Source organism: Bicyclus anynana, chromosome 23 (assembly GCF_947172395.1).
Source record: "Bicyclus anynana chromosome 23, ilBicAnyn1.1, whole genome shotgun sequence".
Classification (NCBI taxonomy): domain Eukaryota; kingdom Metazoa; phylum Arthropoda; class Insecta; order Lepidoptera; family Nymphalidae; genus Bicyclus; species Bicyclus anynana.
In genome coordinates this window covers 4,422,887-4,436,191 of record NC_069105.1, presented here as the reverse complement: position 1 = coordinate 4,436,191, position 13,305 = coordinate 4,422,887, and the positions used below count along the sequence as shown (strand labels likewise).

The window sequence follows — 13,305 nt, the reverse complement described above, 5'->3', positions numbered from 1 at the left end:
CTTTGGTTCTTCTGCGGATCTCCTCATTTCTGATTCGACCACGCAGAGATACCCCGAGCACATCTCGTTCCATCGCCCGCTGTGTGACTCTGAGCCTTCTTGTGGGGCCCATAGTTAAATTAATCCTATAAAAAAATTAATGGTTCGTGTAATAATACCTTGTAGCTTTGTTGTCAGTCGTTCTCTGAAAAAAAAAATCTTATGATTAATGATTATAAAAATAATGTTTATTTTAAATTCTAAAATAAACAACGAAGCTTTGTTTTTGTGCCCTAGGTACTAGGAGCGCAGAACTGATGGATAATAATGAAAGAGATCTCCTAACCGCAAATCGTGGAACGTACGAGTAAGCTTGTGGTCACCACCGCATTAGAATCTCTGGCATTATTCCGACTCATGAAACGATAGGTATCCGATGAACACTATTGGAATCTAGTTGCAATCTTTTCTAATTGAAATGCCTTTTTTTTTTCTTTTATGTCGCCTGAGTTTTTAATCTCTTAGCAGTCTGGTCCCAGGATCAATCAAATAAAGCCTTGTATTAAACTACAACATTCGAATTCATAAAGATGCCAATTTTTTTTCTCACGAACACAGAGCAAGGGAGAAGTGAGCTGTTCGCACTTTACTCTCACAGTAAAAAATAATATCTATGGCCACATGGCGTAGGATAGTAGCTGAAGACTTATTTTAGGTTAGGTTAGGTCTCTGCGTCGGCAGTTTAACGCGATGCTTTCGAAACTCAAGTATTATAATGCACACATTGAATAAGCAATAAATATAACAACGTCCACACTGTAAAGTCCCGGCTGATCCTGTTTTGTGACTCCGCCCACCGCATTGTAGTTCAACCACCAACCACGACCAGGGTTGAGCCCCATTTTTATTGACTCAGTAAACTCTTCGTTTATTTTGTTCTCCTGGTAAAATTAACCGAAGCATGCAAATTTTTAATCTACCTTTTTGATGACACCAAAAAGCACATACAACAAAGCGCATATTTTTGTTTATTTTTTGTTACTCATATTTTCTTGATAATACTGCCAGCACCATTGTACCTTATACATACATATTATGTGTCTGTTAAACTAAACAAGAAACCTTTTGTTACATAGTTAGTTTGTATTTTATGGTGGATTTATGGGGTTAGTCTGTGGGCGTTTGAATAATAGGACTTTTCCTACTATAATAAAGGTTAAAAGTTCCTTTCAATGTTTTGTGCCATTTAATTTTAGCTTGGAAATTTTAGTAATTCGAGTGCTCGACTTTCTCTGTAGGCCTTGTTTATTTTTCGTGTTCTCTGCCAATGCCATTGTTGACGAACACAAAGGGTCGGCTCACCAGGCGCGCAGGAGCTATGTAGAGATTGACCGATCGTGCAAATTGAATATCCGTCGAACACGGCGGGGACTATAGTATGCGCATTATCATCTGAGTCGTCCGGTCATAAAAGTCAAAAAAGATAGGAATGTGCAGCGCGCCTACCTGCGCACCCTAATTATCGATAAACGGCTACCTGCGCACGTGCTAATGATGAGTCAATAATGATTTGGACGATTCTGATTGGTCGGTTTCTAATGTAATTGCATTGCGTATTTTTTTTGCTATAAATGTGTTTACTGCAATTAAATAAATACATTCATGTGTTACTCGTTGCGCACTATGGATACTAATATATAATAAATTTGGCAGAAGACGAAGATTCTGATGATGAAGACTCAGATGAAGATTAATTTTATTTAGTTAATAATTATATAATATGAAATATGTATTATATTAAATCAAATATTGTTAATTTTTTTAATTTTGTGAACAAGATACGATAATAAACTTTACTTATCGATAATATGTCTTTCATTGTTACACCCTTCACTAGACGGCTCCATAAGACCCATAAGTGCAAGCGAGATAGATATAGAGAAATGATTTATGGCCCTAAGACTCAGTTGTTAATGCTATTAGTATAGTCTCTATTGTGTCGCCAGATTTACAAGATACAGCCAATATTTCACTAGAGTAGGCCAAAAAAATAATCTTTTTCCAAATAACAGAAGTGCGTTTGTTACTATTTCATGGCGATATGGAGTGGTAATTTTGGGTATAATAGCGTAAAATGCTACTGTTATAATAAAATATTCCTTTTTGTTGTTTTTTTTTTCTAATTTTTCTAACGTATCCTTGCCATTATCTCTTATCTAACAGGAACTGTTTCCTAAACAAACACAACAATAAAGAAGGGGCTCGAACTTGGGTATCCCTATTGTGCCGGGATCAGAATCCCGTGATACGAGTATCTTTAGTACCAAGACATTATAAAATACAGGGATGTATCGTATTCTTTTAAATTCTTTCGTCTTGGAGGTGTTGCTTAGCCTGGCCAGTAATATAAAATACCTGGATGTGGAACGTCACAAGTATTGTTTTAGTTATTTTAGCTGTCTTTTTGGCTTTGTACGCTTCTGGGAGTAACTTATTTTATCCAGAAGAGTACAAAGTTCATTTTTTCCACAATATGGTGAGTTTTTTAGTCAGGTATTTTGATATAAAAGGAATTTTTTTTTGCAATACAATCCATTTGAGGCTACTTTTGTATACTTAAATGCCTATCTAGAATACCAAATTACATAACTACAGCTCAAATAGTTGATGAGATATTATATAAAATTCGTAAAATTTAAAATGTTTAATGGATGACTAGTAGACTAGACTAGCAGATGACTTAAAGAGTTGAAATCTGGTATCCGGCTTGGTAATTGTGTTCCTAGACAAGAAAAAAACCGAAAACAATTAATTTCAACGAGTTTTTTTAGTATGGGGCGGATTTGTATGGGTCGCACTGGCTAAACAGAAAATAAGTATAGTAATAAGTAATTTGAGTACTTTCAAATTTTGACCAATATTCATTGGAAATACATATTATTTTAAGCGCATAAATAATATTAAATACAAATAGTAATAATATCCTTTTAAAACATAAAAGCCAAATTTATTTCGTTATCGGTTATGCCAACAAAATAAATAATTTTTTTATATCCGTTGATTTCGTAGATAACGGAAGCTGTAGTTTTAGGCAATGAGGTTGAGTTGAGACAAAAACTGCATTGTGGCATGAGGCGGCAGTCCAGAAGATTTTTTTTTTGTTATTTTTCAAATACAGGTTTCACTGCACGTCCTACAAAATAAATCTGATTTGTTTTGCATTCGAGCACACTGCAAAATTCATTGTTTTTGAATTGCACTACTGTCTACTGTTGATTTTAAAAATTCTTTCACTAGTGGGAAGCTTTCTTTGGGTGCTATAGGCACTATCCCTTTCCTTGCATATTTCCGACCAGTGACTGGCTCCCAAGCGCTCGCTGCATTTTGGCTCCCCAGGGGTTTTCCGTGGGCTTATTTTCGTCATAACTTCCCAGATTTCCTCAGTAGTGATAGCGGTGAAAGTACTATCTGTATTCATACCTGTTAGAGTCGTTGTAACTGTTTCACGAACCATTTTTGATCATAATCGTCCTCTTCCGGTTTGTCCTCAGGAAATAATGTCCGTTAACAAACTAGCCGAATCCACATTGGACTTAGACTTTACCCATTGATTTTCAACAGTACCTCCTCCTGGCTTTTATTAGAATGTCTCATTATCCTGTACATACGGTCCCAGACAGATTCAAGCTCTTGGCCGCTGCAGAAGATTTTCCAGCTCTGTGTTCTTGCTGACAGAATAGCGGATTTGTACTCTTCTAGGCTATCTTGGTATACTTTTATAACAAAAGGTCTCCATCTGAAATTAGCTTTTTTAATCTTGTTGCAATGTCTTATCACCTGCTTTTTCAGAGACGTCAGCTCTTCATTCCACCACGTGAGTTCTTTTGTAATAAAAGTGGACACCCTAGATATAGAAGCATCACAGGCCTCTTTTACACAGTTAACATATTTATCACACATAACTTTTATTTCTGCCGGCGTAGAACATTTTTCAACTTCTTCCTCCAACACAACTGCTATATGAAGAGCTTCTTCGAGATTTTCTCTAAATCTAGTCCAGTCCGTTTTTTTCGTATTGTATCTTCGTGTCGAGTTCCTAGTCACTTGGTCTTTATGTTTCCCATCTGATGTTATGCGAAAAGTAACAGTTCTATGATCTGAGATAGTAACCAGGTCGAAATCAACCCTCCAGTCCTTCACCCGGTTTAGAAGGGGTTGTGAGCAGGTCGTAATGTGCACTCTACTTGTATATTCTATTCCCCTTCGGATGACATAGAATGTTGGAACAGAATGTCGTATTTATTTTGGATACGGTTAGGCCCGGTGCATTGTCTTTGATTGTCTGCTGGAGCTTGTTTCTTTGTCTTTCCGAGTCACAGTTGATTATGACTCGTTGACGGCTAATCTTTGCGACCTTATTTACTCCTATGCCTATATCGATGACATCCACTCCCTCTTTGACTTTTTTGAGAATGTCTTCTCCAGTGTGCCGCGGCTCGATAGACTAGCACAACTCCGTGCTCTGGAGTTGCAAGCACACCTGCGTAATTACGCGTACCACGAGTAGGGATAGTGGGCTTAGTATGTATTTGGGTTTTTTGTTGTAAAAACTATCTCTGCGTATCTCCCAGATTTCTCGCAGGATCTTTTCTCCATGTCCATTGGTAATATGCGTAGCTTCCGTTTCCAACGGATGTTGTGCCCTTTGTGAGTTTTCCATTGTGGTCATGTTCAGCGTCCCGAGTTCTAGTCGCATCAGCGCAATATCTTGTTGGATGTGCTGAACTCTTTCTGTATCCAAGTGAACAGGCACACCCTCATTCTTTTTAGCTAACACTGTAAGATGTGCGGAGTTCTCTTTAAGCTTTGCCTCCATCTCGTAGGTGAGATATCGTGCAGCTTCAGCCTCCTTAAAGGTGGCTCCTACTGGCTCTAGCAAGCTTTTCTGTGCTTCATGTTGATTTCTTGTTAGCGTCTCCAGTGTAGCAGCATGCTTTGCTTCAAGCCGTACTCGCTGATGCTCGAAGCTTGCCCTCTGCTTTTCCTTTTCATCTATTTTATCGAGTCGGCGAGCCTCAGTACCATCTCGTACAGGCCATGCAATTCGCTGCAGACGGCCTCTCTTCTTTTTCTATTAAGATTCCTGCTAGTTTCTGGCTTTGTTTTTCTATCTAGCAGTACTTTGATTGCCAATCTTGGCATGTCATGTAGAGCGCCACCTCCGACTGCAGATATGTCCGATATGACCGAGTAGTCGCTCGTCTCATCGTCATCTGGTTCTGCCGCAAGTCTGACGCTATTCTCCTTTTCGGCCACTGATGCTGCACGTATCTGAGCCTTTATTCTAAGTAGCGAAGACTCCGATCTTGCTTTAGGGCAAGCTGGTTTTTGCTCCTCCGGCTGTGGCGTGGATGTGGTAGGACGGGCGTCGCTCTCACTTCCGCATCTCTTCCTTAGCGATGTGTCACTATTTTGTTCCTCTGCCACACTTTTGGCATTTTTGTAGCTGTCGGAATTAGTGCATTTTGATTGTGGGGTGCTATTAATCGCTTCAGTAGCGTCACTATAAGTTGCCAGTAGGTCTTCTTGAGCTGTAGCATCCAGTTTCGGAAAGGTTGAGCCGGACATTTTCTGAAAAGAGTGGTAGGCGGTGGCCTCCTTTCTGCTTGTCCCCACCAAAGTTGTGTTGTTACCAAAATCACCGGTCTCCAGAGGTTGCCTCGAAGTTGCCCAGCAGTGACTCCTGGTCACTCGATGTCACCAATTTTTCGGCTTTTGTATCACTAATTTAGAATCAAACAGTCTAAAACACTTTGCAATCTATTGCGAAGAGGCCCACAGCTAGTACCGGCACATAAACTCGCAACAAAAGCAACACCGTCAATTTTAGTTTAAATGTCACTCACGTCTGACAGGTGGTCACCCCAGGACCACTGTAAGTCACTCGCGGTTGACATGCGGTCACCAAAAAGTCACCCGAATTTCGCGGCCGATTTAATCGAAAATGGTCTCGGACGCGTCCTCACTCTTCTGCAGTTGGCGCGCGACTGGTGAGGGTATACTAATATAAAATATTATAAAGAGAAAACATTTCATTATTTGTTTGCATTAAATAGGCTCTGTATCTACTGAACTAATTTTAAAAATGATTTCACTGTTGGGAAGCTATCTTTGAGTGCTATAGGCTATATTTTATTCCTGTATTCCTACGGAAAATACGCGGGTGAAACCGCGTAGCGTCTGCTAGTACTTTATATATGATGAAATTCAACTCACGTGCCTCTCAAAAAAACGTTTGTTTGCTAAGATATAACACAAAAACTTTACCTATGACTATATAAATAATGACTTTAACACAAAAACTTTCACCGTGTAATTTTTTACTGTGGGAGCAAAATCTACTATAAAAAAGCTGTTGCCATAATTAACCCTCATTAGCAATGCGGGATATAGCAAAAACAGCTTTAATTGTATGATATTGAATCATAACGGCTACTATTATTATCTAAATGATGACAACTTTTATTTACTACTTGATGCAATGGAAAGTGACCTTACAGAGACTGAATGAGCATCCAAGGTCGTGCGGAATATGATACTCAATATAATTCGACACTTATTATCGTAAACTAGAGTCCTTTGACGGCCTCCGTGGCGCAATGGTATGCGCGGTGGATTTATACAAGACGGAGGTCCTGGGTTCCTTTGCTTTGGCCGTGGCTGATTATTACCCTATCGGCAATGCCGTATCGCCAAGCGATTTAGCGTTCCGGTACCTACCATGTCGTGTTGAAACCGTAGGGGGTGTGGATTTTCGTCCTCCTTCTAACAAGTTAGCCCGCTTCTATCTTAGATTGCATCATCACATACCTTGAGGTGAGATTGTAGTCAAGGGCTAATTTTACCTTAAAACCTTGGTGGCAACTGTATAAGTATATTACTATATAGTAATGTATGTATGTAGACTGTATAGTAATGGCGAAGAATAGAATTTTGACGAAGGCAGGTAAGCCTTCCCAAAGAAAAGGAAAGTCATACCGCTTGTTACAAACTCCGGTTTCTCATCATCATATCAGCCGATGGACGTCCACTGCAGGACATAGGCCTTTTGTAGGGACTTCCAAACATCACGATACTGAGCCGCCTGCATCCAGCGAATCCCTGCGACTCGCTTGATGTCGTCAGTCCACCTGGTGGGGGGTCGGCCAACACTGCGCTTACTAGTGCGGGGTCGCCATTCCAGCACTTTGGGACCCCAACGTCCATCGGCTCTTCGAACTATGTGCCCCGCCCATTGCCACTTCAGCTTCGCAACTCGTTGAGCTATGTCGGTGACTTTGGTTCTTCTGCGGATCTCCTCATTTCTGATTCGATCACGCAGAGATACTCCTAACATAGCTCGTTCCATCGCCCGCTGTGTGACTCTAAGCCTTCTTATGAGGCCCATAGTTAGCGACCAAGTCTCGGAACCATAGGTCATCACTGGCAACACGCACTGTTCGAAGACTTTTGTCTTCAGGCACTGAGGAATTTCGGACGAAAAGATGTCGCGAAGCTTCCCGAATGCAGCCCAGCCGAGTTGGATTCGACGGTTCACCTCTTTCTCGAAATTGGACCTACCTAACTGGATCATATGTCCTAGGTATATGTATTCGTCTACAATTTCGAGTGCAGCGTTCTCAACTATAACTGGGTGGAGCGATACATGAGCATTACACATTATTTTTGTTTTGCCCATGTTCATTTTCAGGCCCACCTGTTGAGAAACGCTGCTGAGGTCATTGAGCATGGTACTAAGGTCATCCAGAGTCTGTGCCATGATGACTACATCATCCGCGAACCGCAGTTGAGTGATGTACTCGCCATTGATGTTGATGCCAAGTCCGCTCCAGTCCAGAAGCTTAAAGACGTCTTCCAGTGCGGCGGTAAATAGCTTCGGAGAGATCACATCTCCCTGACGCACTCCTCGCTGCAACTGGATTGGCCTCGTAGTCTGATCCTGAATACGGACTGACATAGTGGCGTTTTCGTACAAGCACTTCAACGCTTGGATATACCTGTAATCAATTCGGCATCTCTGCAATGACCTTAGCACAGCCCAGGTTTCCACCGAATCGAAGGCTTTCTCATAGTCCACAAACGCTAAGCAAAGTGGCTGGTTATACTCGTGAGTCTTCTGTATAACCTGCCGCAGCGTATGGATGTGGTCTATGGTACTAAAGCCTTTTCGGAAACCGGCTTGTTCGGGAGGCTGGAAGTCGTCAAACCTATTAGCGAGACGATTCGTAATGACTCTCGAGAACAATTTGTAAACATGGCTTAGCAGCGAGATGGGTCTGTAATTCTTCAGCAAGGTGTTGTCACCTTTTTTGAAGAACAGAACCACCACGCTCCTATGCCACGCCTCAGGCGTCGTGCCCTCGTGAATGACGGAATTGAACAATCGCTGAAGGACTTTAAGTATCGGTTTTCCACCCGCTTTCAGGAGTTCTGCTGTGATTCCGTCCTCACCTGGCGCCTTATTGTTCTTCAGGTGTTTGAGAGCCACACTAATCTCGTATAAGCTGACGTCCGGGATATCTTCGGTATAGTGTCGGGTCAACTTGGCTCTGGGGTCTTTAGCCAAATTGGCAACAGGCTGCTGAGTAGTCGTGTATAGCTGTCCATAGAACTTCTCGACCTCACTTAATAACTCGGGCTTGGAAGAAATTAGATTACCGTGTTCGGTCTTCAAACGCGTCAGCTGCCTCTGTCCAATAGACAGATCTCTGGCGAAAACTTTCGAGCCTCGATTATTTTCAATCGCATTTTTAATACGCTCGGTATTGAAATTTCGCAAATCGCTGGTTTGCGACTTAGAGATCTGTCTACTGATTTGTCGGTATTTTGACGCATCTGCTGAAGACTGTAATCTCATTTCTTGCCTCTCTTCCATGAGTTTAAGTGTTTGGTCCGAGAACTTTTTGGTTCTTTTCGCACGGTGGGTCTTATAGAACTTAGACCCAACGGAATGGACAGTTTCCACGAACCTGTTGTTCAGATCGTCCACAGTTTCGCAATTTGCTAGGCAATCAAAGCGGTTCTGCAGTTCTAATTGAAAGGACTCGGGGTTTTGAATATGGGCACGAGTAGGTCGGAGCGTAGACTTCACCAGTCGATACCGTTCCAGCTGAATGTTGATATTCAACGTGCCTCTAACCATTCGGTGATCGCTACCGGTTTTCACCCTATGGATCACAGAAACATCGTTGAATATTTGCCGTCTGGTAGACAAGATGAAGTCGATCTCGTTTTTCGTGGAACCATCGGGGCTCATCCAGGTCCATTTCCTGTGTGGTGGCTTCTTGAAGAAGGAGTTCATCATAAAGAGGCCCTCCTTCTCCATGAAGTCAGCCAACATTTGGCCCCTATCGTTCCGTTGCCCATATCCAAATCGTCCCACTTTCAACTCTGAACCGCTACGTTCGCCCAGCTTTGCGTTAAAATCCCCCATCACAACATTGTAATAAGAGTTTGAGGCATGTATGGCTTTAGAAATATCCTCATACAATACCTCTACCTCCTCGTCGGGATGTGTCGAGGTCGGTGCGTAAACCTGTATAACCTTCAACGAATACCGTTTGGTAATTCGGAGGACCAGGAACGCTACCCTGCTCGACACACTCTCGACTTTTACAACATTGTTCACGAGGGACTTGTGAACGATAAATCCGACACCACCCTGGGACTGTTGGTCGCCCTCCCGGTAGTAAAGCATGTTGCCGGATTCAAGGATTATCGAGCCCTCCCCCTCTCTTCGGACTTCAGACAATCCTATGATATCCCAGTGCAACTTGCTCATAACTTCTTCCAGCTCGATGACCTTTTCGTCGGACCTCAAAGTGCGTGCGTTGTATGTTGCCAGGTCTAGTCGTCGGGGTTGGCAGCGGAATCTCTGCCGGAGATTCTTAACACCCCTTGCCCCGCCGTTACCATAACCGCTGCCAGAGCCAGGAATAGCGGGGCTGCCGGGGACTAGGGGCTGTGTTTTGTTTTTGCCGTCCATACAAAGTTTTGCCCAGTACTGACCACGCTGGGCATGCGGGTTGGTCAGCGCAGTGCTAGATTACTCGCGCCGGTGTCGCTGCTGCCCGACACCGGCCTGAGGCATTTCGTAATCTAGCCTGTGGGAATGGATATACCGCCATTCGTCGGTCGCCAGAGCCTCGTCGGTCCATCTGCAGGGTGCACCACGAGCAGGTGAGGTTGGCAGTTGGGGAGACTGACTGGTACTAGCCTCCCCCTTACACCCCCGGTTTCTCATACATACATATATTTTATCATTACAATAATAATATACATGTACAATAAATACATGTATAGATTTTTAAAAGATAACCCGGCTGGAATCGACCTGTAGGGACTGTTCGCTGCTGCTGTATAGTAATGATTATGTTTTGTTCAACAGCTGGTGGGTGGCGAGTTCGACATGGAGCTGAACTTCGTGATCCAGGACGCGCAGAACATCCAGCACATGCTGGAACTGCTGGACCACTGCCCGCCCAGCCTGCAGGTGAGCACTTCATCATTAGCGGCATATTGTAATGACCCACTGGAGAAAATTGACTAGTAATTCTTATTGGAAACGATGTACCTATATTATTTTCCAAACCTACACATACAATCTCATTAATAATTTCAAAATTGTAAAATACCTAATATGAATTTATATGATTTTTTTTTCATTTAAAGAGAACATTGATGTGTAACATCTTGCATAAAGTTGTAAGCATCGTTATTAAAACACAAATACTGTAAGTTGTACAGGTGCTGTATACAGTATCAGTATCGGAGAGACAGCTGTTTTCGTCCCACCGCACCGCCATACCATCCGTTAACGGTCCCCTCTCTAGTCAACGGTTGTGCATACTCTATTTGCAACCCCATTTGTTAACTTTACTCTTTTATTTTTATGATCGCCTGGTACTGTTACACCATAGGGGTAGAAGTTCCATTGTTATTCGGGTTGGCTTAGAATAAATTATCCATCCCCTTGTCCATAAATTATGGTGTGTTAAGTGATAAGACATAAACACAAAAGATTCTCTGGTTATGCTTAGTACCGTTTACCGAGTTATATTATAGTAATTTATGGTAAAAAAACTCGATGTGCTTAATTTTGAATTTAACATTTACCTATTTATCAAATCCATGAACGTTGCAGTACAGAATTTTTCAAATTGTGTTGGGCTGACTAAAAATCTATTGGCCAAAACACTCTTTATCTATAGTCACATAAGTAACACATAACCCCTAAAATATTATTATTATCTAACAAAATACATAAAAGATTCCTTAACCTATTGTCCTGTTTCTTCTCATATATTTCTACGCGCATGAAAGAGAAGGGCTGATGAATGCACCTTTCATTATGCTCGTTTTTTTCTGAAGGCGTGCCGCTCGTACTCTTGTTTGTGGTTGTTTTTGAGACATATTCAAAAGATTGTACTGCCTCGGGCTCTATGACGCCCTAGTATCGAAGTGGAGCAAGTTAACCCCTTAGATGTTTCGCAAAGCATTTTTGCAGTAAAGAGAGAGACAGTCAGTCAGTCCCATTGAGAAAGTTGTATGGTAATTAAAGAACAATCTATGAGTAAAAATATCCTGCGGTATCCTTACAACCCTCTGCCATAGGTATGTGGTCCTAGTAACTCCAGGATTACAAGTAGATGGGTTAAGTTTCACATTTAAAATGGCGTATTGATTCGAGATCTAATAAAAACGGTAAAACAAAATGTGAAGGCGGTGCCCTATTGAAGGTGAACGTGGTATTATCCTTGGGGATCAATACCTTTTTAAGTCTATGCAGTCCTAGTACCTCCTGGATAGCAGAGGAAGGGTTAAGGGAGTATAGTTTTAATAAAAAACAATATCACTAATAAATGGCAATGATGGCTCTGTTATATTTGTGTAAATTTTGTTGTTTGATAATTTGGAAATGTGTAACATTAGCATAATCGAGTATGAATTTAATTTCCATCGTGTCAGTAATTTTCTATTTAATTACGTAATACAGACATTAAAGGTACTAAAGAGTCTTCTTAATCTGTTCATAATTAAGTTTCAAACATTTTAAGGATTCCAAGTAAGATAATCGGCTTTTATTAAGTAGAAGCTTAAAGGGGGGAATCTCGCTGAAGGGAAATAACCAATCGACGGCGCGGCAAATATATCCAAACAAGCTTAGCCTCAAAAGTTGTTCAATGAGCCGTTTTTGCCCGCGTTCTGCAAACGCGGAAATGAAGCCTAGCGGATTTTGACTTGTTGACTGGTTTTTCAGTAAATTGCTCAGAAATTTTGCACTTTTACTACGTTTTCTTTATATAATAAAAAAAACAGGGCACGTGCTTGTCGGGCCCCGTAGGGTATAGGTACGTACTTAGGCTGTGATAGTTATGATTTGAGTTCCGGCATTAGATATAAAAATACACCCTCATTTGTTATTTTCATTTGGGCTAATAGATAATAGTCACAGTGACACATTGCAAATATATTGCAATTACGTCAGCATATCGTATGTGAATGTTATTGATTGTAGAGTTCGGATTTTCGTCTAGCGTACAACCATTTTGTAGGAGGACCGAAAAGTGATATAATTACATAGGCGCTGCTATTTATCACGGCGCGTATTAAGATGACGCATTCCTGTCACGTCATTGTCGTCAATCATCGCGCGCGCCAGGCTCATATAGAGCCACTTTCAACCCCTAACTGCGTGTAGTTAGGGGGTGAAATGTATGTATTAATTCTTACAACTTTTATTAATTATAATACCTCTGTGACGAAGAGTTGAATGAACTTTGCTTGCATGCTAGATCATTTTGTTCGGGTGTTATTAACCTTTTTTATGTACCCACTATGAAAATAGGTGATGAGAGTAAGAATGAAAAGAAAGAATTAATAGATATATTTTTCAATATTTTGTTATAAAACTCTTTAAAGACTTTAACTTAGACAATATAACTTTCTCGCAGCGCAATTTGCATGCTTGCATTTACAGTTCGATTCCGTTGGGTAGGTTTTTAATAATATTTACAGTTTATAAAATTCATCATTATCAACCCATATTCGGTTCGGCATGCCCTGGACCGGATTCGAACCTACACCCTCCGGAATCGGAGGCAGAGGTCATGTCCGCTGGGATATCAGGGCTCTTTTATAAATAAAGAAGACAGTAGAGCCGATTGCTTCCATGAACATGGCTCTATATACTCTCGGGAGCAGCTAAAGCTTCATATGAAAGCCCTTGTTCGCTCGTGTGTGACTAACACGTGGTTATGTAGAGAT

General features: G+C 41.4%; 1 protein-coding gene across 6 annotated transcripts in view; it reads left to right on the top strand.

Annotated features, from left to right (window-relative positions):
- LOC112048480 (neurobeachin) overlaps positions 1-13,305 on the top strand; it is a 542,152-nt gene that overhangs the window by 230,780 nt on the left and 298,067 nt on the right. For all 6 annotated transcript variants that reach the window (XM_052888748.1, XM_052888746.1, XM_052888747.1 and 3 more), the window contains exon 2: positions 10,427-10,531. In XM_052888748.1, coding sequence (XP_052744708.1) covers positions 10,427-10,531 — 105 coding nt within the window. The remainder of the gene's footprint in view (positions 1-10,426; positions 10,532-13,305) is intronic.